At 47.5% G+C, this 24,231-nt stretch overlaps 1 protein-coding gene across 1 annotated transcript in view; it reads right to left on the minus strand.

The window, feature by feature from the left end:
• Positions 1–24,231, minus strand: part of LOC117507028 (ADP-ribosyl cyclase/cyclic ADP-ribose hydrolase 1-like) — a 48,320-nt gene that overhangs the window by 3,389 nt on the left and 20,700 nt on the right. The window contains exon 5 of the mRNA XM_034166716.1: positions 1,565–1,638. Coding sequence (XP_034022607.1) covers positions 1,565–1,638 — 74 coding nt within the window. The remainder of the gene's footprint in view (positions 1–1,564; positions 1,639–24,231) is intronic.

Here is a 24,231-nt window from a genome sequence, read left to right on the forward strand (position 1 = left end):
ACAAGAATTAAGTCATAATTTCATGAGAAAAAAAAACTTGTAACATTACGAGAATAAAGTCATAATATTATGAGAATAAAAGTTGTATTTATATGAGAAACAACAACTCTCAGTGTCGTACCAAAGTAGTTATCTCCACAACAACCCTACGACACCAGTTACAGCCATCTCCTCCATGAAAGAGGTGATTTCGAGAGCTACTAATCGCTGGAACTACAGGTGAAGTCTGTGTGGTTCCTCCTCCAGAATAGACACATTTTCTTTGACTTCATTCTCATAAAATTCCGACTTTATTCTTGTAAAATTGAGACTTAATTTCAATTTAATTAGCTTATAATGTGCCAAATCACAGCAAAGCTATCTCAAGGCGCCTTACATGAAATAATTCAACATAAAATTTAAATAAATAAAAATGAATTAAAAAAATTGAAATACATGATTAAAAACAGAAGTAAAAGAATAATAATAAAAAAAACTATTCATAAGAAAGAGAATAAAAATACGTTTTCAGTCTTGACTTAAAAATGTCCACAGACTCTGACTGCCACACGGTTGCAGGTTAACAGTCTCACGGCCCCAATTTTGCATATATCATCACAAATTTTCAGTTGATTTAACTACCCATAGAATAAAAATGATTAGATTTTCAAGGTCAAAAGTCATGATGATTCCTTCGCTGACTCTTAATCAGAATACCAATATTCAGTGGTGGGTACAGTTCCACTAATCTGCTAACCGCCAATTTGTGAAGCTAATGTTTTTGTTAGCAGATTAGCTTTTCAGCTAAGTTTCAAAACCATCAGCAGACCAGTTAGCTTCCGCTAAATTTAGTTCTGCTAACTTTCAGTCCGCTGACATTTTTTGACTGGTAAAGTGAGTAAATTTAATGGTCAAAAACATTTGTAAGCCCTAAAATCATACATGTTAGTTCCTGTTTATGAACGCAGAGAGCTAGCTAACACTTCCGGTCCACAGGTCAAACAAAGCACACAAGCATTGGTAAGAAGACAAGAAGTTACACTGGACAAAATGTACAGTATGTAAGCAGCTAAAAAGTCCGTATTTTTATTTATTTTTTGTGCATTTGTTTTGTGTTTGTGAATGCACTATGGGTGAGCCGTAGCTCTGTTAATGGTTTATAAATGTATAATATAAACTGTGACTTCGAATATTGCAATTTACTGCTAATACTGCAAATTAATGCTTTAAAAATGATGACAGTGTTTGGGGTTTCATGTTTTATTTATTTTTTGTGCGTTTGTTACCCAGAAGGCCCTGCAGCACTTAAACTTAAAGGAAGGATTCAGTTTTCATAGTTGTCCAGACTTTAAACATGGTTTGAAACAAATGTAGATGTGTGATAAAACATCTTTAACATGTGTAACACAATAATTGTGCTTACTGTATTTAAAATACAATTTGATGGTTGAATTATCAGTTCAGTAAATTGAAACATTTTGAGAAATATCACTGGCCTTAAAATGTCTCAGGTTTTATTGGGCGTAAAATATACATCATAAGGACGGACTTACTCAAAAGAAGAGGGACGTGGGGACGTGCTCACCTTGAGGGACTGAACGGTGTCCTTATGGATCCATTTAGCATCGCTGTGACATCACCACAGGCAACATCTGCAAACTAACAAAGAGATGAAGTCTCAGAGTAACACGAAGAAACTTCACAGCAATACAGGAAATGCTGTTATAATAATACTAACACAACTACAACTAATAATAATAATAATAATAATAACACCTTGAGTCTTACAAGTCTCACAATTATAACTATAAATTCCACACACAGAGCAAAGTGATCCAAGTCTCAACCAAGCTTTTAATTTGTTGCAGGTAAAAAATAAAAGCAGAAAAAAATTAATATGGTTTAAATAACAGCAGCTGTTATGTGTCGGACGCAGCTCGGAGAACCGACCAGCGTTTGAAGGACCCAGTATGAAATAAGCAGAGCACGGTACAAAGGATAACTGAATTTAATACATAACAGTGATAATATAACAAAGATAATATAACAAAAAGGTGCGGCCTGGCGTGGTGCGCTCCCAGCAGCGCTAACGGTCCGGAGCCAGAAGCTGTTTCGGACCCAAGGACCCCGCCGACACCCCCCAGGTGGCCGCAACAACCGAGTCTGTGAAAGAAGGAACCATTATGTGAGTCCACACTCTACACACAGAACACTTAAAGGTGTACAAACAGCAAACACTTCCTGGCTTGATTACTGATCAGCTTCCCAACCTGCAGGCATGGAACATCCCGTTCACAAAACTCCACCGCAGTGGAAGCTGATACATGACTAACAAACAGCTCAATACAATAAGGTGTGAGGGACACCACATTTACTGACTGTATAACTGTTAGTCACAAAATCTAACGTACCTCAGGAAGTGTGCTGACGAGCGTGAGACCTCACCCCCTCCTCTTTCACAGACTGTGCATCAAACCTGGACGTTCTCAGCATCCGCTGTTGATGAGATGGCTCCCAAGACGACGATCTCACCCGTCTGGTCACAAGGTCGAGTCTCTGGCAAATACACACTGTGCACTCCAGTCTTAAATGCCAACATGTTCCAATCCATCCAGATGCACTACAGCTGTGAGTCCTGACGAGTCGCAGGTGATCAGGGTGAGGTCCTGACAGCCTCAGCAACACAGCCACTCAGTCCCAAACGCACGCCACCTGGGAGGAAACCAAAAGACAAACCGGCAGCCAGGCCCCCCCAGCCATATAACAGCAGCAGCAGTGTTGAACTCTGTCGTCCACTAGTTATCATCATGGTTTTAACAAATCATTTTTCTGAGGAACCCGTGCTTTACCAGTTTATGAAGAAGTACATTTATTTGGTACAAAGTAAAAAAAAAGATGAATAAAAGATCATTTTTGCCATCACTATATAGAATATACTGGTTAGACTAGACAGTTTTATTTTAAAGGTTTCCATATTGTATGCAGAATTAAATTAATGTGGTAAATAATGTGAATGCATGAAGGGTTATGGCAATGCTGTGTTTTGTACAAAACTAAGACTTGAAATCTAAAACTAAATTGCAGTATAATAAAAAGGCTTGTCTGTAATCTCCTTGTAATATTTTTGTAGACTGTAGACAATTAACATATATATATATATATATATATATATATATATATATATATACACTCAACAAAAATATAAACGCAACACTTTTGGTTTTGCTCCCAAAAAACTTTTTCCACATACACAATATCACCATTTCTGTTGTGTGGGCCGCTGAAGAGGAGGTACTGCTGGCCCACTACCACCAGAGGGCGCCCTGCTTGGAGTGCGGGCTCCAAGCAAGAGAGGGCGCCAGATCCAGAGGAAGTGACAGCTGTCACTCATCACACCAGCTGTCACTCATCTACGCCACTACTTAAGCCGGACTGCAACTCCACCTCCCCGCCGAGAAATCGACTACCGTGAGGTAATTCTCTGCTGACTGACACATTGTGTTATTTGCAGCCCTATTCCTGTGGACGGAGCCTTATCTGGAGTGGCGGAGATTAACGACGACGACTGCGCCTTACTCTCTGGACAGATAAGTGGTTACACAGGCGTTGCACGAGTGTGTGATTCGGAGGTGGAGGTTCCCCCTCCTAACGGTGTACAGACCGAGAACCACTGAGTGTAAAGACTTACACTCATTCATCTTGTTTCTGCTTTTTGCCAGCAGTACCAGGGTCGACAGTCGAAGACAGAGGTCACCTGGGGATTCGGGACTTGGCGGCTCCAGTGTTCTTCAGGCCGTTGGTGGTGGAAGCCGTGTGGGACGCGGCCTCTCTCTCATCGGGGTCTCCTATCTTCGAGCCTGCCCACACGTCACCTGGTGTTAATTGACTTTGCAGATTTTGTGTATTTAGTTGTGTATTGTCACAACATTACATTGTTACCTTTTGGCTTACTCATTGTCCGTTCCTTTGCGCCCCCTGTTGTGGGTCCGTGCTACGACACCTTCCCAACAATTTCCCTCAAATATTGTTCACAAACCAGTGTAAATCTGTGATAGTGAGCACTTCTCCTTTGCTGAGATAATCCATCCCACCTCACAGGTGTGCCATATCAAGATGCTGATTAGACACCATGATTAGTGCACAGGTGTGCCTTAGACTGTCCACAATAAAAGGCCACTATCACAGATTTAGACTGGTTTGTGAACAATATTTGAGGGAAATGGTGATATTGTGTATGTGGAAAAAGTTTTAGATCTTTGAGTTCATCTCATACAAAATGGGAGCAAAACCAAAAGTGTTGCATTTATATTTTTGTTGTGTTTATATATATATATATATATATATATATATATATATATATATATATATATATATATATATATATATATATATATATATATATATATATATATATATATATATATATATATATATATATATATCGACAGGCTGGAATGACCAGATCATTTCCAAACTGAACGCTGTGTTGATCCAGGACATCGTGTGACTACCACAGAAATGCCAAGAGAACTGGACATAGCACTTTTGCGGCACATTCCAATGTTACAGGAGATTTTGTAATGAAAGACATGCGGAGGATCCAGAAGAATACAATGTCCCACTTTAAATGTCCCACTCTGTCAATATATATATATATATATATATATATTGACAGAATGTGCATGCAAAGTGCTTTGGAAAATTAAGCTTTAAACAGCTGTATTGTCCACAATGAAAACTGAAAGTTCCATTCATTTATTTTCTGTGCCTGCTTACTCCAATTAAACGTTACAGGGGAACTGCAGTCCATCCCATGTGAAACTGAAATGATGAATATTGCTTTTTTTAGTAAGTAAATGTTCTGTTTTGTAACTAAAGGGTGCTGATGTCCACCTCTTCCACAATTTCTCGGATAGTCACACAATGGTCCCACATCACCACAGCGTTCACTTTGGAAATGATCTGGTCATTTCAGCGTGTTGATGGCCACCCAGAGCGCGGCTCGCTCTCCTGTCTTTAAACCGGTTGTACCGCTCCTTAATCTGTGTGATGCCCATAGCATCGTCACCGAAAGCCGTCTGAATCATCCGAATGGTTTCCACCTGGCTGTCACCCAATTTCTGGCAAAATTTGATGCAGTCGTGTTGCTGCAGTCGTTCCGCCATTTCCTTGCAAAGAAAAAACAACGAGAGACTACATCCATCCTCACACAAAGGCTGCTTACAAGCAAATGACGCAATCGACAGGCGTGAAAAAACTCACGCATACGCACAAAGGTTCAAGCTTGGCTGATGCAATCACACGTAATTCAAATCCATCAGGTTTTTGAAAAAAATAAAAAGGTCGGATACTTTTCTAACAGACCTCGTATGTATGTATATACGAGGTCTGTCCAAAAAGTAACAGACCTTTTTATTTTTTTCAAAACCTATATGGATTTGAATCACGTGTGATTGCATCAGCCAAGCTTGAACCTTCGTGCGCATGCGTGAGTTTTTTCATGCCTGTCGGTTGCGTCATTCGCCTGTGGGCAGGCGTTGAGTGAGCACTGGTCCAGCCCCCTTGTCGGATTTTCATTGTCAGTGAAATGGCAGAGCGACTGCCGCTTTGCTCCATGAAATTTTTTTCAGAAACTGTTAGAGACAGCCAGTTGGAAACCATTCGAAAGATTCAGATGGCTTTTGGTGAAGATTCTGTCACCGTCACACGGATTAAGGAGTGTTAAAACCTTTTTAAAGACGGCCCACAGTGACGGAGGGCGTGCGGCGCACCGAGCGGCCATCGACAGGCTGGAACAACCAGATCATTTCTAAACTGAACGCTGTGTTGATCCAGGACATCGTGTGACTACCACAGAAATGGCAAGACAGCTGGACATAGCACTTTTGCGGCACATTCCACTGTTACAGGAGATTTTGTAATGAAAGACGTGTGGAGGATTTCGCGCGTCGGCACGGAGCCGCTCATGGCGCGCAACAAAAAAAAAAAAACACCTCCGTGTTGGAAGTCTCACAGGACATGTTGTGGCATGTCCAGCTGTTACACAATTTCTCGGATACTCACTCAACTGAAAAGCCATCGAAAGCCATCTGAATCTTCCGAATGGTTTCCAACACGGAGGTGTTTTTTTTGTTGCGCGCCATGAGCGGATCCGTGCCGACGCGCGAAATCCTCCGCACGTCTTACAAAATCTCCTGTAACAGTGGAATGTGCCGCAAAAGTGCTATGTCCAGCTCTCTTGCCATTTCTGTGGTAGTCACACGATGTCCTGGATCAACACAGCGTTCAGTTTGGAAATGATCTGGTCGTTCCAGCCTGTTGATGGCTGCTCAGTGCGCCGCGCCCTCTGCCGCTGTGGGCCGTCTTTAAAAAGGTTTTTAACACTCCTTAATCCATGTGACACTGTTACGTATATTGGTTTTGCCTTGCCTCCACGTCTCAGATCCGTCCAGCTGATCAGCAGCACCTGCCAGCTGATGCCCACCTGGGAGTATAAAAGTCCAGCGTGCCACATGCCTCGGAGCGTCTGGGTTTCTTTTGCTGCAACCTGTTTTTAATCTTTTGTCGTGTTTTCTTTTGTTATATTTCATTCATAGTAAAGTGTTATACCTTTTTTGGAGCATCTTCCACTCACGCCTTCTTTTCTTTTTTTTTTGTGTCTGTCAGCTGCGTTGCCAGTGCCCTAGACTGTGGAACGTAACAGATTTGGGGGCTCATCCGACATTGCCGTCAGGTTGGATCAGATCAGGGGCTGGTCTGTACGGCATTTTTCTGTGTGTGTGTGTGTGTGTGTGTGTGCGCTCCGGTGTGGGTGTTTTTGTGCTTTTGTGGCTTTGTTTTTTTTGTGAATCCCAGTTTAGATTAGGGGGGTGTCCAGCTTGGGGGATTTTTGTTCACCATTCCATCAGGCGCCCGTTTTTTGTTTTAGTTTGTTATTTTCGGGGCGAATCCTGGGCGGTGTGTATTCACTGGCGGGGGCTTCACAGTGGCCTCAAGCCCGGCAAGCTCCAGAAGATAGACTAGGTTTTTTTTCTTCTCCTTTTTTCTGCGATTCTTTTATAATTGTGTGGGCTGCTGAGTGGTTATAGTGTGCTGTTTTTGTTTTTTGTGGCCCTGTGTGAGTGGAGCGCGGGTGCGCGTAATTGGCATGATTGGAGGACTTCGTGGCTTTGCGCGCATCGTTTTGTGAGTAGGCTGTGTGCGTAATCGGCTGTGAGTGGGATTAGCTGTGTGGTGATTAGCTGTGGCTTGTTTGGAGACGGTTCGGTGAGTGATGGCTACGTTTAACTTGGAGGAGTTTGTGGCACAACCGTCAATTTCTGTGTTTAACTCCTGTAGAAAGTGTGATTTACTTAAAATCGCCCAGCATTATGATGTTCCCGTCTACTCTGGTTTGCGTGTGAGTGAGGTGAGGGAAGCTGTGCTGCCTGTGTTGGTGAGCAGAGGCGTTTTTGTTTTGTCAGAGGGTGATGAACCCGTGGGTGTTGAAGTGACTGAGAGGGGAGCAGTGGCGTCCTCGGTGCATCTCGGTCAAGAGAGCGCACCGCTGCCGTAGGTGAGCTCAGGTGCGGGTGTGTCTGAGGTGAAGGACAAGTTTAGCCCTTCTCCTGGGGTAGTTGGTGCGGACACTTCTGCTCATGATGTGCGGGTGGACGTGCACATGGCGCGTCTTAAAAATGAAAGAGAGGAAAAAGAACGAGAGTTTCAGCTCAGATGTGAACTGGAGTTAAAGTGCATTGAGGTAGAGGCTGCCACCACTAGAGAAGTGGAGTTGGGAAAGTTGGAAGCAGAGTTGGTTTTTAAAATGCGGCAGCTGGAGCTGCGGGTTCGGGGTTTGGTTATGGAACCTCCCATGGTCAGTCCGCATGATGCGTTTGATGTCACTAAAAACATTCCGCTTGTTCCAGTTTTCCGTGACGGTGAAGTGGAGTCGTATTTTGGGGCTTTTGAGCGCATTGCGGTCGCATTACACTGGCCGCGGGATGTGTGGGCTATTTTACTGCAATGTAAACTGAGCGGTAAAGCGGTAGAGGCATGTGCGTCATTGTCTCAGATAGCCTAAATTATGATAAACTGAAGGGCGCTATTCTTCGCGCATACGAGTTGGTCCCAGAGGTGTACCGACAGTGTTTTAAGGGGCTAAGGAAATCTTCTACCCAAAGTTTTTTGTGGATTTTGCCCGTGAAAAGAGCTTGTTATTTGACAGGTGGTGTTCCGCCAGTAAGGTGTCCACTTGCATCGGTCTATTTGCACGCCAGTTGTTACTCCTGATGAGTGTTTTAAGCCTTTTATTTTTGAGGCGTTTTGTTTTGGTACCAGGAGAGGCAAAGCGCCCTGTTAAGGTCTTGCGGGACACGGGTGGGTCTCAGTCTTTTATCCTTTCTGGGGTGTTGCCTCTCGGCTCAAATACTGACTGTCACTCAAGCATTGTTGTTAAGGGCATTGGTTTAACTTACGTCCCGGCTCCACTGCATAATGTCCGTCTTGAGTCTAAGTTGGTTAGTGGCGTATTTTCGGTGGCTGTTCATGACCAATTTCCCATGGGAAATGACATTGCAGGTGGAAAAGTCTACCCGGTTCCTGAAGTTGTCAGCCAGCCTATTCCAGGATCTGAAAACGATGAGTTGGCCACAAATCACCCTGGTGTGTTTCCAGCATGTGTCTTGACACGAGCCCAGGCAAAGAGAACACCGGAAGGTGATGTTGGTTTAGGTGACTCTGTGCTCACCCCTGTTTTGTATGGGGATGGTGCGCCATCTTCTGGCCGAGATGAGAAGGACACGAAGAGTAATGTGGACATTGGGGAGTTCTGGACAGGCTCGCTTATGTCTCCTCCACTAACACGGGAAGCTCTTATTGAAGCTCAAAAAGCTGATTCTACTTTAATGAAATGTTTTTCTGTTTTAGAGAGCCCAACGGATAACAACCACTACTTCCTGGACCAGGAAGTGTTGATGCGCAAGTGGGTTCCTTGGTTAGAGACCAGTGATGATTCCAATGGTTGGTGTGTGGTGTTCCAGATTGTGGTCCCTAAATGTTATCGACCTCATGTGCTATCTCTAGCCCATGAACACTGGTGGTCTGGTCATCTTGGTGTGACTAAAACTTATAATCGTGTTCTACAGCATTTCTTTTGGCCCAGTCTAAAAACTGATGTGGCTCATTTTTGTAAATCCTGTAGCACCTGCCAGATTGTGGGAAAACCAAACCAGGTGGTACCGCCAGCACCACTTCGTCCTGTGCCTGCTGTTGGTGAGCCTTTTGAGCATGTGATTGTGGATTGTGTTGGCCCCTTACCAAAAACCAAATCTGGTAACCAATTTCTGTTGACCATGATGTGTGTTACCACCCGTTTTCCTGAAGCTGTTCCTCTACGAAGAATCACTGCTTCCTCTATCATAAAAGCACTTATTACATTTTTTTACTACATTTGGCCTCTCAAAGATTGTTCAGACTGACCAAGGAACAAACTTTTTGTCTCGAGCATTTGGGGAGACATTACAGTCATTTGGTGTAACTCACTCCATGTCCAGTGCTTATCATCCTGTTGTGTGGGCCGCCAGAAGAGGAGGTACTGCTGGCCCACCACCAGAGGGCGCCCTGCCTGAAGTGCGGGCTTCAGGCACGAGAGGGCGCTGCCGCCACGGACACATCCGGGGGTGACAGCTGTCACTCATTATCTCTTGACAGCTGTCACCCATCTACTCTACAGCATCTCACTCCATAAAGACCAGACGTCATCTCCACCTCGTTGCCGAGATATCGTACTTCTATGGAGGTAACTGTCTCTGCCTGTATTATTTGATTCTAAGAGCTATTGTTTTTGCAGCTGTCAACCAGAGGACCGGCGTGGGTCGCGACTGTTTCGTCCTACGTCCGTCAGATAAGTGGTTAAACAGACGCTGCACGGGTGTGTTAGAGGTGGAGGTGGCATTCCCACCGTTGTTGTTACGGGGTGTACACACACCCACAGTTGACTGTCTTTGTTCTTCGCCAGCAGTACCAGATCCGACAGTCGGGGACGGTGATCACCTGGGAATTCGGGACTTGGCGGCTCCAGTATTCACCAGGTTCGGTGGCGGCGGAAATCATGTGGTTCCGGCTCTTCTCAGGACAGACGTCTTCTATCCTCGAGTCTGCCCACACGTCACCTTTGTGGATTGACTGTTATCAGATTCTGAGATTGTCTGTGTATTCGTTGTGCACCTTTCACAACATTAAATTGTTACTTTTTGGCTCATCTATTGACCGTTCATTTGCGCCCCCTGTTGTGGGTCCGTGTCACTACACTTTCACAACAGGATATCTCAGCCAGCGTCATGGATCCCGAGGGGCGTCATCCATCTGTTGGACAGCCAATGGAAGAGCAGGGTGCACAGGCTTCTGCAGGAGGTGTGCTCGGTGAGTTGCAGCAAATCCTCACCGCCTTACCGCTCGGCTGGATTTGATGTCCGAGCAAAACGTCATCCTTAATCGCAGGATGGAGGCTCTCACCGCACAGGTGGAAGCGCGCGATCAGAGCGCTGCTGCGGCTCCTCCTCCTGCCGACCCGGTGCCGGGTATTAACATTCCACTGGTCGTTCAACAAACCCCCCCACCATCCCCTGAAGCATACATAAGTCCCCCTGAGCCGTACGGGGGTTGTGTGGAGACGTGCGCGGACTTTTTGATGCAGTGTTCGCACGTCTTTGCACAACGACCCGTGATGTACGCGTCTGATGCCAGCAAGGTGGCTTATGTTATTAATTTGCTTCGGGGTAAGGCACGCACCTGGGCTACGGCGCTCTGGGAACAGAACTCACGGTTGTTATCAGCATACACTGGGTTTGTGGGGGAGTTCAGAACAGTGTTTGATCACCCTAACAGAGGAGAGACCGCTTCAACAATGCTGCTGTCAATGCGACAGGGGCGCCGGTGCGCAGCCGAATATGCAGTCGACTTCCGCATCACGGCTGCGAGGTCCGGCTGGAATAACGTTGCGCTCCGCGCCGCCTTCATAAACGGACTGTCATCGGTCCTGAAGGAGCATCTGGTAGCTAAGGAGGAACCGCGGGATTTAGATGGGCTTATCGATCTCGTTATACGGTTAGACAATCGGTTGGAGGAACGCCGTCGGGAGCGAGGCGAAGGACGTGGCCGGATACGCGCCGTCCCTCTCCCTTCCGGGTTCGAAAAGGGGCAGCCCTCCCCACGCTCCACAGCCGCAGCGCTCCGTGGGGCAACAGCTCCCCCTGCTGACGTTGTTAGGGAGACGCACAGGGCCAAAATGAGGAGGCTGGTCCGCGGGGAGTGTTTTCTCTGCAGCTCAAAGGAGCACATACAGAAAAACTGCCCCAAACGGCCACAACAACAACCGCCCTTAGAGACTGGGCTAAGGGGGGGTCAAAACATTCACGTGGGACACACACAGATTGCCACACGACTCCCAGTTACAATCCTGAGCGGGGATTTAACCTTTCAAGCCCCAGCACTGGTGGACACGGGGTCAGAAGGGAATTTGCTAGACAGCAGATGGGCAAGGGAGGTAGGGCTCCCTCTGGTGGCGCTTCCTTCGCCATTGCAGTTGCGGGCACTAGATGGCACCCTCCTCCCTTTAATCACACACAAGACACAACCAGTAACTCTGGTGGTGTCTGGAAACCATCGGGAGGAGATTGAGTTTTTTGTAACTCCTTCTACCTCCCGCGTGATTTTGGGCTTCCCATGGATGTTGAAGCAAATCCCCGGATTGATTGGCCGTCTGGGGTGGTGGTTCAGTGGAGCGAAACCTGCCATCGGGTGTGTTTAGGATCCTCGGTTCCTCCCGGTTTACATGCTAAGGAGGAGGTCAAAGTCCCTCCCAATCTGACGGCAGTGCCGGTTGAGTACCACGATCTTGCTGACATCTTCAGCAAGGATCTGGCACTCACCCTTCCCACGCACCGTCCGTACGATTGTGCCATTGATTTGGTTCCAGGCGCTGAGTTCCCGTCCAGCAGGCTGTACAACCTCTCACGACCTGAGCGCGAATCAATGGAGACCTACATCCGGGACTCATTAGCTGCCGGGCTGATCCGGAACTCCACCTCCCCGATGGGGGCAGGTTTCTTTTTTGTGGGCAAGAAAGATGGCGGACTCCGTCCATGCATTGATTACAGGGGGCTGAATGAGATTACGGTTCGCAACCGATACCCGTTGCCATTGTTGGATTCCGTGTTCACCCCCCTGCATGGAGCCAAAATCTTTACTAAGCTGGATCTTAGAAATGCGTATCACCTGGTTCGGATCCGGAAGGGAGACGAATGGAAGACGGCATTTAACACCCCGTTAGGTCACTTTGAGTACCTGGTCATGCCGTTCGGCCTCACCAACGCCCCCGCGACGTTCCAAGCCTTGGTTAATGATGTCTTGCGGGACTTCCTGCACCGATTCGTCTTCGTATATCTGGACGATATTCTCATCTTTTCTCCGGATCCTGAGACCCATGTCCAGCATGTACGTCAGGTCCTGCAGCAGTTGTTAGAGAACCGACTGTTTGTGAAGGGCGAGAAGTGCGAGTTTCACCGCACGTCTTTGTCCTTCCTGGGGTTTATCATCTCCTCTAACTCCGTCGCCCCTGATCCGGCCAAGGTTGCGACGGTGAGAGATTGGCCCCAACCAACAAGCCGTAGGAAGCTGCAACAGTTCCTCGGCTTCGCTAATTTCTATAGGAGGTTCATTAAGGGCTACAGTCAGGTAGTTAGCCCCCTGACAGCCCTGACCTCTCCAAAAGTCCCCTTCACCTGGTCGGATCGGTGCGACAGTTTTGGTGCAGCCCGACCCTAGCCGCCAGTTCATGGTTGAAGTGGACGCCTCTGACTCAGGGATAGGAGCCGTGCTATCCCAGAGCGGAGAGACTGATAAGGTTCTTCACCCGTGTGCCTACTTTTCACGCAGGTTGACCCCGGCTGAACGGAACTATGACGTCGGCAATCGAGAACTCCTTGCGGTGAAAGAGGCTCTTGAGGAGTGGAGACACCTGTTGGAGGGAGCGTCTGTGCCGTTCACGGTTTTCACTGACCATTGGAACCTGGAGTATATCAGGACCGCCAAGCGGCTGAACCCCAGGCAAGCCCGCTGGTCACTGTTCTTCGGGCGTTTTGACTTCCGGATCACCTATCGCCCCGGGACCAAGAACCAGAGGTCGGATGCCTTGTCCCGGGTACACGAAGAGGAGGTCAAAACTGCACTGTCGGATCCACCGGAGCCCATCCTGCCTGAGTCCACTATCGTGGCCACCCTCACCTGGGACGTGGAGAAGATCGTCCGGGAGGCCCTGGCACGGAGCCCGGACCCCGGAACTGGTCCGAAGAACCGTTTGTACATCCCACCAGAGGCCAGAGCTGCAGTCTTGGACTTCTGTCACGGTTCCAAGCTCTCCTGTCATCCAGGGGTGCGAAGGACCGTGGCAGTTGTCCGGCAGCGCTTCTGGTGGGCGTCTATGGAGGCCGACGTCCGGGAGTACATCCAGGCCTGCACCACCTGTGCCAGGTGCAAGGCAGACCATAAAAGGTCCCAAGGACTTCTCCAGCCGCTACCTGTGCCTCATCGCCCCTGGTCCCACATCGGCCTGGATTTCATCACAGGCCTCCCGCTGTCCCAGGGCAACACCACCATCTTCACGATAGTGGACCGATTCTCCAAGGCGGCCCACTTCGTGGCCCTCCCGAAGCTCCCAACAGCCCAGGAGACAGCAGACCTCCTGGTCCACCACGTCGTCCGTCTGCATGGGATACCCACCGACATCGTCTCTGATCGTGGTCCCCAGTTCTCCTCACACGTCTGGAGGAGCTTCTGCCGGGAACTGGGGGCTACTGTGAGCCTCTCGTCCGGGTATCACCCGCAGACCAATGGACAGGCAGAACGGGCCAATCAGGAATTGGAGCAAGCCCTGCGCTGTGTGACGTCCGCACACCCGACGGCCTGGAGTAAACATCTGGCCTGGATCAAGTATGCGCATAAATGCCAGTTGTCCTCTGCCACCGGCCTCTCCCCATTTGAGGTGTGTTTGGGGTATCAGCCCCCGTTGTTTCCCGTGGTGTGCCCTCGGTCCAGGTCCACCTGCGGAAGTGCCGTCGGGTGTGGCCCTCCGCCCGTTCTGCCTTGTTGAAGGCCCAAATGAGGGCAAAGACCCATGCAGACCGCCGGCGATCCCCGGCCCCTGCTTACCAGCCCGGGCAGGAGGTGTGGCTATCCACGAAGGACATCCCCCTCCAGGTGGACTCCCCGAAACTCAAGGACAGATATATTGGACCATACAAGATCCTCAAAGTCCTCAGTCCTGCCGCAGTGAAGCTCCAACTCCCGGCTTCACTGTGGATCCACCCGGTTTTTCATGTTTCAAGGATCAAACCTCACCACACCTCACCCTTCTGTGCTCCCGGACTGGCTCGGATCATCGACGGGGAGCCGGCTTGGACAGTGCGCCGGCTCCTGGACGTCCGTCGGATGGGCCGGGGGTTCCAGTATTTGGTGGACTGGGAGGGGTATGGACCCGAAGAACGCTCCTGGGTGAAGAGGAGCTTCATCCTGGATCCGGCCCTCCTGGCCGACTTCTACCACCGTCACCCGAACAAGCCTGGTCGGGCGCCAGGAGGCGCCCATTGAGGGGGGGTCCTGTTGTGTGGGCCGCCAGAAGAGGAGGTACTGCTGGCCCACCACCAGAGGGTGCCCTGCCTGAAGTGCGGGCTTCAGGCACGAGAGGGCGCTGCCGCCACGGACACATCCGGGGGTGACAGCTGTCACTCATTATCTCTTGACAGCTGTCACCCATCTACTCTACAGCATCTCACTCCATAAAGACCAGACGTCATCTCCACCTCGTTGCCGAGATATCGTACTTCTATGGAGGTAACTGTCTCTGCCTGTATTATTTGATTCTAAGAGCTATTGTTTTTGCAGCTGTCAACCAGAGGACCGGCGTGGGTCGCGACTGTTTCGTCCTACGTCCGTCAGATAAGTGGTTAAACAGACGCTGCACGAGTGTGTGTTAGAGGTGGAGGTGGCATTCCCACCGTTGTTGTTACGGGGTGTACACACACCCACACTTGACTGTCTTTGTTCTTCGCCAGCAGTACCAGATCCGACAGTCGGGGACGGTGATCACCTGGGAATTCGGGACTTGGCAGCTCCAGTATTCACCAGGTTCGGTGGCGGCGGAAATCATGTGGTTCCGGCTCTTCTCAGGACAGACGTCTTCTATCCTCGAGCCTGCCCACACGTCACCTTTGTGGATTGACTGTTATCAGATTCTGAGATTGTCTGTGTATTCGTTGTGCACCTTCACAACATTAAATTGTTACTTTTTGGCTCATCTATTGACCGTTCATTTGCGCCCCCTGTTGTGGGTCCGTGTCACTACACTTTCACAACACATCCAGAGTCACAAGGTGCATTAGAAAGATGGCACCAAACTCTCAAGTCTATGTTTTGTTTGTTTTGTCAAGTTTTGTTTTGAGACTGGCAAAGATTGGGATGATGGCCTTCCCTTTATGTTGTTCGCTATTAGGGATGCCACTCAAGAATCCACTGGTTTTAGTCCAGCTGAGCTTGTGTTCGGTCATAACCTTCGTGGCCCCTTGAAAACGCTCAAGGAAAAATTTTTGTCTGGGAAAATACCAAAGGGGGACGTGTCAGAATATGTCTTTAGGACTAAGGAATGGTTACAGTGGGCTGCTAAACTAGCTAAAGAAGCTCTTTCTTCTTCCCAAGCCGACATGAAGGAGCGTTTTGATAAAAAGGCTGTGGTTCAACATTTCCAGCCCGGTGATAAAGTGTTGATGCTGCTTCCTACGTCTGGTCCTGCTCTCTCAGTTCGTTTTGCAGGACCTTATGTCATTGACAGAAGGGTATCAGATACAAATTATTCCTGAGAGGAGGAGGAAAACCCGTCTATGTCATGTAAATATGTTAAAGCCTTTTTATGTGTGGGATGAGAAACCAGCACAGTCCTTACTGGCTGTGTCTTGTCTTTCTCCTATGTTCTCAGATGTGCCGCTCGAGGGAGACTTGGAAGAGCCTAGTGTGGCTCAGCAATGTGGTCAGCTGTCCAACTCTGAGTTTATGTCCAGTATAGGTGTCAATCTGTCATATCTCAGTGAGGATCAGTTTTGTGATATCTTGGCTCTGCTACAGTCTTACCCTTCTTTATTTGGTGACATTCCTTCTCGCACTACTGTACTTGAGCATGACATAGATGTTGGTTCCACTGCTCCTATCAAACAGCATGCATATCGTTGCCCTCTAATGAAACATGAGGCCATAAAGAAGGAGGTCCAATTTCTTTTGGACAATGGCCTTGCAAAGCCCAGTCGTAGCCCTTGGAGTTCCCCTTGCCTCCTTGCTCCAAAGTCTGATGGGACCCCACGCTTTTGTATGGATTTTCGGAAAGTTAATGCAGTCACGGTACCAGATTCTTTCCCCTACCCCGTATGGAGGACTGTATAGACAGTATTGGTCCGGCAGTACACATCACGAAGTTAGATCTGTTAAAGGGCTACTGGCAAGTTCCACTCACAGCTACAGTTTTGGAGATTTCTGCCTTTGTGACGCATGATCATTTCTTGCGGTATACAGTGATGGCGTTTGGCATGAGAAATGCACCAGCTACTTTCCAGCGGCTTATGCACTTAGTGTTAAGTAATGTAGCTCATTGTAATGTGTATTTGGACGATATTGTTGTCTATTCGGATACTTGGACCGAGCACATTCGTACCCTATATGAGGTTTTTGAGCGTTTGTCTCAAGCTAACTTGATGCTAAACCTGGCCTAATGTGATTTTGGCAGGGCTACCGTGTCTTATCTTGGGAAAATAGTTGGTCATGGACAGGTACAGCCTGTAAATGCGAAAGTTGAGGCTATACTTTCCTACACAACTCCTACTACTCGTCGAGAGCTGCGCCGATTTTTGGGCCTTGTCGGTTACTACCGGTGTTTTTGCAAAAATTTCTCTGTGCTAGTTGCCCCTCTCACTGCTCTTTGTAGCCTGTCCGTACCATTCGCTTGGACCGCAGAATGTGAAAAGGCTTTCCTGGCAGCTAAGTCACTTCTGTGTAGTGTCCCGATTCTTTTAGCCCCAGACTGCTCTAAACCTTTCAGTTTAGAAGTTGATGCTAGTGCCATTGATGCTGGTGCCGTGTTTGTACAGGAGGATGAGGCTGGAGTTGCCTATCCAGTCTCATACTTGTCTACCAAATTTAAAAAGCATCAACTCCATTATTCAACAATTGAAAAGGAGACACTGACTATGCTCCTAGCCCTTCAGCATTTTAATGTGTATGTTGGTTCTACTAATGTTCCGGTTTCTGTGTCAACAGACCACAACCCTCTTGTTTTTTTAGCCCAGATGTACAATCAGAACCAATGGCTGATGCGGTGGGCCCTCCTGGCTCAGAGCTACAACCTGCGCATCGTACACAAGAAGGGGAAGGATAACATCGTAGCTGATGCTCTATCGCAAGACTGAAGACCACCATCACCACTTTGTTGTGAGTGGTGGTGGGCATCTATATCCTTTTGGCATGGTTGAGGCCTTAAGACCGGGTGTTATGGTAACTTTTACTTTGGAGAGTGTAAGCTCAGCTTTTATGGGGGGGAGGCTGAGACCCTGATCCATGCATTCATCTCTTTTAGATTGGACTACTGCAATGTTCTATTTTCTGGTTTACCGCAGTCTAGCATTAGGGGTCTCCAATTGGTTCAGAATGCTGCAGCCAGACTTTTGACACGAAGCAGAAAGTTTGACCACATTACACCCACTTTGGCGTCTCTTCACTGGCTTCCTGTCCCAGTGAGATCAGATTTTAAGGTTCTGCTACTAACCTATAAAATTATTCATGGACTGGCACCTCCCTACCTAGCTGACCTAATTAAACCTTACGTACCGGCCCGGGCTTTAAGTTCTCAGGGTGCAGGACTACTTTGTGTCCCTAAGGTGAATAAGAAGTCTGCGGGTCACAGAGCTTTCTCTTATCGTGCCCCTGTTCTGTGGAATGATCTCCCTGCATCAATAAAACAATCAGATTCTGTGGAGACTTTCAAGTCCAGACTTAAGACGCAATTATTTTCCCTTTCATATGTCTAGCATACTGGTGCAGTTTTGTTTTACACTTTTACTCTTTTAATTCATGTTATTAGTAATTGAAGTGGGTCACGGCCTCAACTTCACCTAAATTCTGGGTCTTTTAGTGAAGCTTAGGGCAAGCTGGCGGTGATCACCTTAGTATTTCTTCTGTTTTTCTTGTTGATTAATGCTGGCAAATTATACAGTATTTTTTGTCTTTCTGATGCCTGATTCTGTTTATTCTCTGTTTAAGGTGCAGCTCCATCCAGAGATGGGAGTTGTGTTTGTGTTGGCGATCCTCCTGTCCTGTGCAGCAACAGCAATTCTTGTATATTCGTCCGTGAATTGTTCTGTGAATTATTTCTGTAATTTATGTTTGTAGCATGGCCCAAGCAGAGGGTCACCCCTTTGAGTCTGGTCTGCTTGAGGTTTCTTCCTCAGAGGGAGTTTTTCCTTACCACTGTTGCTCTGGGGGTTGGTAAGGTTAGACCTTACCTGTATGAAGCGCCTTGAGGCAACTCTGTTGTGATTTGGCGTTATATAAAGGAAATAAATTGAAATTGAATTGAAATTGGAGGTGTTACATATGTTGGTTTTGCCTTGCCTCCATGTCTCAGATCCGCCCAGATGATCAGCAGCACCTGCCAGCTGATGCCCACCTGGGAGTATAAACGTCCAGCGTGCCACATGCCTCAGAGCGTCTGGGTTTCTTTTGCTGCAGCCTGTTTTTAATCTTTTGTCGTGTTTTCTTTTCTTTTGTTATATTTCATTCATAATAAAGTGTTATACCTTTTTTGGAGCACCTTCAACTCGCGCCTTCTTTTCTTTTTTTTTGTGTCTGTCAGCTGCGTTGCCAGTGCCCTAGACTGTGGCACATAACAGACGCCGACAGAATCTTCACCGAAAGCCATCTGAATCTTTCGAATGGTTTCCAACTGGCTGTCTCTAACAGTTTCTGAAAAAAAATTCATGGAGCAAAGCGGCAGTCGCTCTGCCATTTCCCTGACAATGAAAATCCAACGAGGGTGCTGGACCAGTGCTCACTCAAAGTCTGCCCACAGGCAACCGACAGGCGTGAAAAAACTCACGCATGTGCACGAAGGTTCAAGCTTGGCTGATGCAATCACACGTGATTCAAATCCATATAGTCTTTGGAGAAAATATAAAGGTCTGTTACTTTTCTAACAGACCTCGTATATACATACATACGAGGTCTGTTAGAAAAGTATCCAACCTTTTTATTTTTTTCAAAAACCTGATGGATTTGAATCACGTATGCTTGTGTGAGCCAACCTTGAACCTTCGTGCGTATGCGTGAGTTTTTTCATGCCTGTTGATTGCATCATTTGCTTGTAAGCAGCCTTTGTGTGAGGATGGGTGGAGTCTCTCGTCGTTTTTTCTTTGCAAGGAAATGGCGGAACGACTGGAGCAGCGCGACTGCATCAAATTTTGCCAGAAACTGGGCGACAGCCAGGTGGAAACCATTTGGATGATTCATACGGCTTTCGGTGACGATGCTATGGGCATCACACAGATTAAGGAGCGGTACAACCAGTTTAAAGACGTCTACACAACAGTGGAGAGCGAGCCGCGCTCCGGTCGGCCATCAACATGCTGAAATGACCAGATCATTTCCAAAGTGAACGCTGTGATGATGTGGGACCGTCGTGTGACTATCCAAGAAATTGTGGAAGAGGTGGACATCAGCACTTTTTCAGCACATTCCACTGTGACAGAAGATTTGGCCATGAAAAGAGTTGCAGCAAAATTCATGCCGATGGCTTCGGCACGAAGCTGATGGCGCAGCAAAAGCGCCACCATGTTGAAGTCTCACAGGACATGTTGTGACATGCTCACCTCTTCCACTATTCGGAAGATTCAGACGGCTTTCGGTGACTTTTCAGTCGTGTGACTATCCGAGAAATTGTGGACGAGCTGGGCATGTCACAACATGTCCTGTGAGGCTTCATCACGGTGGCGCTTCTGCTCCACCATCAGCTTCGTGCCGACGAATTTCGCTGCAACTCTTTTCATGGCCAAATCTTCTGTCACAGTGGAATGTGCCGAAAAAGTGCTGATGTCCACCTCTTCCACAATTTCTCAGATAGTCACACGACAGTCCCACATCACCACAGCGTTCACTTTGGAAATGATCTGGTCATTTCAGCATGTTGATGGCCACCCGGAGCGTGGCTCGCTCGCCACCGCTGTGTAGATGTCTTTAAACCGGTTGTACCCCTCCTTAATCTGCGTGATGCTCATAGCATCGTCACCGAAAGCCATCTGAATAATCCGAATGGTTTCCACATGGCTGTCGCCCAGTTTCTGGCTAAATTTGATGCAGTCGCGTTGCTCCAGTCGTTCCGCCATTTCCTTGCAAAGAAAAAACGACAAGAGACTCCACCCATCCTCACACAAAGGCTGCTTACAAGCAAATGACGCAATCGACAGGCATGAAAAAACTCACGCATGCGCACGAAGGTTCAAGCTTGGCTGATGCAATCACACGTGATTCAAATCCATATAGTCTTTGGAAAAAATATAAAGGTCTGTTACTTTTCTAACAGACCTCGTATATACATACATACGAGGTCTGTTAGAAAAGTATCCGACCTTTTTATTTTTTTCAAAAACCTGATGGATTTGAATCACGTATGCTTGTGTGAGCCAACCTTGAACCTTCGTGCGTATGCGTGAGTTTTTTCACGCCTGTTGATTGCATCATTTGCTTGTAAGCAGCCTTTGTGTGAGGATGGGTGGAGTCTCTCGTCGTTTTTTCTTTGCAAGGAAATGGCGGAACGACTGGAGCAGCGCGACTGCATCAAATTTTGCCAGAAACTGGGCGACAGCCAGGTGGAAACCATTTGGATGATTCAGACGGCTTTCGGTGACGATGCTATGGGCATCACACAGATTAAGGAGCGGTACAACCAGTTTAAAGACGTCTACACAACAGTGGAGAGCGAGCCGCGCTCCGGTCGGCCATCAACATGCTGAAATGACCAGATCATTTCCAAAGTGAACGCTGTGGTGATGTGGGACCGTCGTGTGACTATCCAAGAAATTGTGGAAGAGGTGGACATCAGCACTTTTTCAGCACATTCCACTGTGACAGAAGATTTGGCTGGCTTGCAGCTTGCAGGACCCCAGAGGTAGAAGGTGTTTGTTGAAAAATGGCGTCTGGTACCTTCAAAAATTGTTGTTTTGAACCAGATTAAAAATCTTTGTGAATTTAGAAGAAATATAAACTTTAAGAGCTTTGGAACTTACTCAACAAAAAATATAAACGCAACACTTTTGGTTTTGCTCCCATTTTGTATGAGATGAATTCAAAGATCGAAAACTTTTTCCACATACACAATATCACCATTTCCCTCAAATATTGTTCACAAACCAGTCTAAATCTGTGATAGTGAGCACTTCTCCTTTGCTGATATAATCCATCCCACCTCACAGGTGTGCCAAATCAAGATGCTGATTAGACACCATGATTAGTGCACAGGTGTGCCTTAGACTGCCCACAATAAAAGGCCACTCTGAAAGGTGCAGTTTTATCACACAGCACAATGCCACAGATGTCGCAAGATTTGAGGGAGCATGCAATTGGCATGCTGACAGCAGGAATGTCAACCAGAGCTGTTGCTCGTGTTTTGAATGTTCATTTCTCTACCATAAGCCGTCTCCAAAGGCGTTTCAGAGAATTTGGCAGTACATCCAACCAACCTCACAACCACAGACCACGTGTAACCACACCAGCCCAGGACCTCCACATCCAGCATGTTCACCTCCAAGATCGTCTGAGACCAGCCACTCGGACAGCTGCTGAAACAATTGGTTTGCATAACCAAAGAATTTCTGCACAAACTGTCAGAAACCGTCTCAGGGAAGCTCATCTGCATGCTCGTCGTCCTCATCGGGGTCTCGACCTGACTCCAGTTCGTCGTCATAACCGACTTGAGTGGGCAAATGCTCACATTCGCTGGCGTTTGGCACGTTGGAGAGGTGTTCTCTTCATGGATGAATCCCAGTTCACACTGTCCAGGGCAGATGGCAGACAGCGTGTGTGGCGCCGTGTGGGTGAGCGGTTTTCTGATGTCAATGTTGTGGATCGAGTGGCCCATGGTGGCGGTGGGGTTATGGTATGGGCAGGCGTCTGTTATGGACGAAGAACACAGGTGCATTTTATTGATGGCATTTTGAATGCACAGAGATACCGTGACGAGATCCTGAGGCCCATTGTTGTGCCATACATCCAAGAACATCACCTCATGTTGCAGCAGGATAATGCACGGCCCCATGTTGCAAGGATCTGTACACAATTCTTGGAAGATGAAAATGTCCCAGTTCTTGCATGGCCGGCATACTCACCGGACATGTCACCCATTGAGCATGTTTGGGATGCTCCGGACCGGCGTATACGACAGCGTGTACCAGTTCCTGCCAATATCCAGCAACTTCGCACAGCCATTGAAAAGGAGTGGACCAACATTCCACAGGCCACAATTGATCAACTCTATGCGAAGGAGATGTGTTGCACTGCATGAGGCAAATGGTGGTCACACCAGATACTGACTGGTATCCCCCCCCCCCCCCCAATAAAACAAAACTGCACCTTTCAGAGTGGGCTTTTATTGTGGACAGTCTAAGGCACACCTGTGCACTAATCATGGTGTCTAATCAGCATCTTGATATGGCACACCTGTGAGGTGGGATGGATTATCTCAGCAAAGGAGAAGTGCTCACTATCACAGATTTAGACTGGTTTGTGAACAATATTTGAGGGAAATGGTGATATTGTGTATGTGGAAAAAGTTTTAGATCTTTGAGTTCATCTCATACAAAATGGGAGCAAAACCAAAAGTTGAGTGTGTGTATATATACATATATATATATACACTCAACAAAAATATAAACGCAACACTTTTGGTTTTGCTCCCATTTTGTATAAGATGAACTCAAAGATCTAAAACTTTTTCCACATACACAATATCACCATTTCCCTCAAATATTGTTCACAAACCAGTCTAAATCTGTGATAGTGAGCACTTCTCCTTTGCTGAGATAATCCATCCCACCTCACAGGTGTGCCATATCAAGATGCTGATTAGACACCATGATTAGTGCACTGGTGTGCCTTAGACTGTCCACAATAAAAGGCCACTCTGAAAGGTGCAGTTTTATCACACAGCACAAAGACACAGATGTCGCAAGATTTGAGGGAGCGTGCAACTGGCATGCTGACAGCAGGAATGTCAACCAGAGCTGTTGCTCGTGTATTGAATGTTCATTTCTCTACCATAAGCTGTCTCCAAAGGCCTTTCAGAGAATTTGGCAGTACATCCAACCAGCCTCACAACCGCAAACCACGTGTAACCACACCAGCCCAGGACCTTCACATCCAGCATGTTCACCTCCAAGATCGTCTGAGACCAGCCACTCGGGCAGCTGTTGAAACAATCGGTTTGCATAACCAAAGAATTTCTGCACAAACTGTCAGAAACCGTCTCAGGGAAGCTCATCTGCATGCTCGTCATCCTCATCGGGGTCTCGACCTGACTCCAGTTCGTCGTCGTAACCGACTTGAGTAGGCAAATGCTCACATTCGCTGGCGTTTGGCACATTGGAGAGGTGTTCTCTTCACGGATGAATCCTGGTTCACACTGTCCAGGGCAGATGGCGTGTGTGGCGTCGTGTGGGTGAGCGTTTTTCTGATGTCAATGTTGTGGATCGAGTGGCCCATGGTGGCGGTGGGGTTATGGTATGGGCAGGCGTCTGTTATGGACGAAGAACACAGGTGCATTTTATTGATGGCATTTTGAATGCACAGAGATACCGTGACGAGATCCTGAGGCCCATTGTTGTGCCATACATCCAAGAACATCACCTCATGTTGCAGCAGGATAATGCACGGCCCCATGTTGCAAGGATCTGTACACAATTCTTGGAAGCTGAAAATGTCCCAGTTCTTGCATGGCCGGCATACTCACCGGTCACCCATTGAGCATGTTTGGGATGCTCTGGACCGGCGTATACGACAGCGTGTACCAGTTCCTGCCAATATCCAGCAACTTCGCACAGCCATTGAAGAGGAGTGGACCAACATTCCACAGGCCACAACTGACAACCTGATCAACTCTATGCGAAGGAGATGTGTTGCGCTGCATGAGGCAAA

The sequence above is a fragment of the Thalassophryne amazonica genome, chromosome 1, assembly GCF_902500255.1.
Source record: "Thalassophryne amazonica chromosome 1, fThaAma1.1, whole genome shotgun sequence".
Lineage (NCBI taxonomy): Eukaryota > Metazoa > Chordata > Actinopteri > Batrachoidiformes > Batrachoididae > Thalassophryne > Thalassophryne amazonica.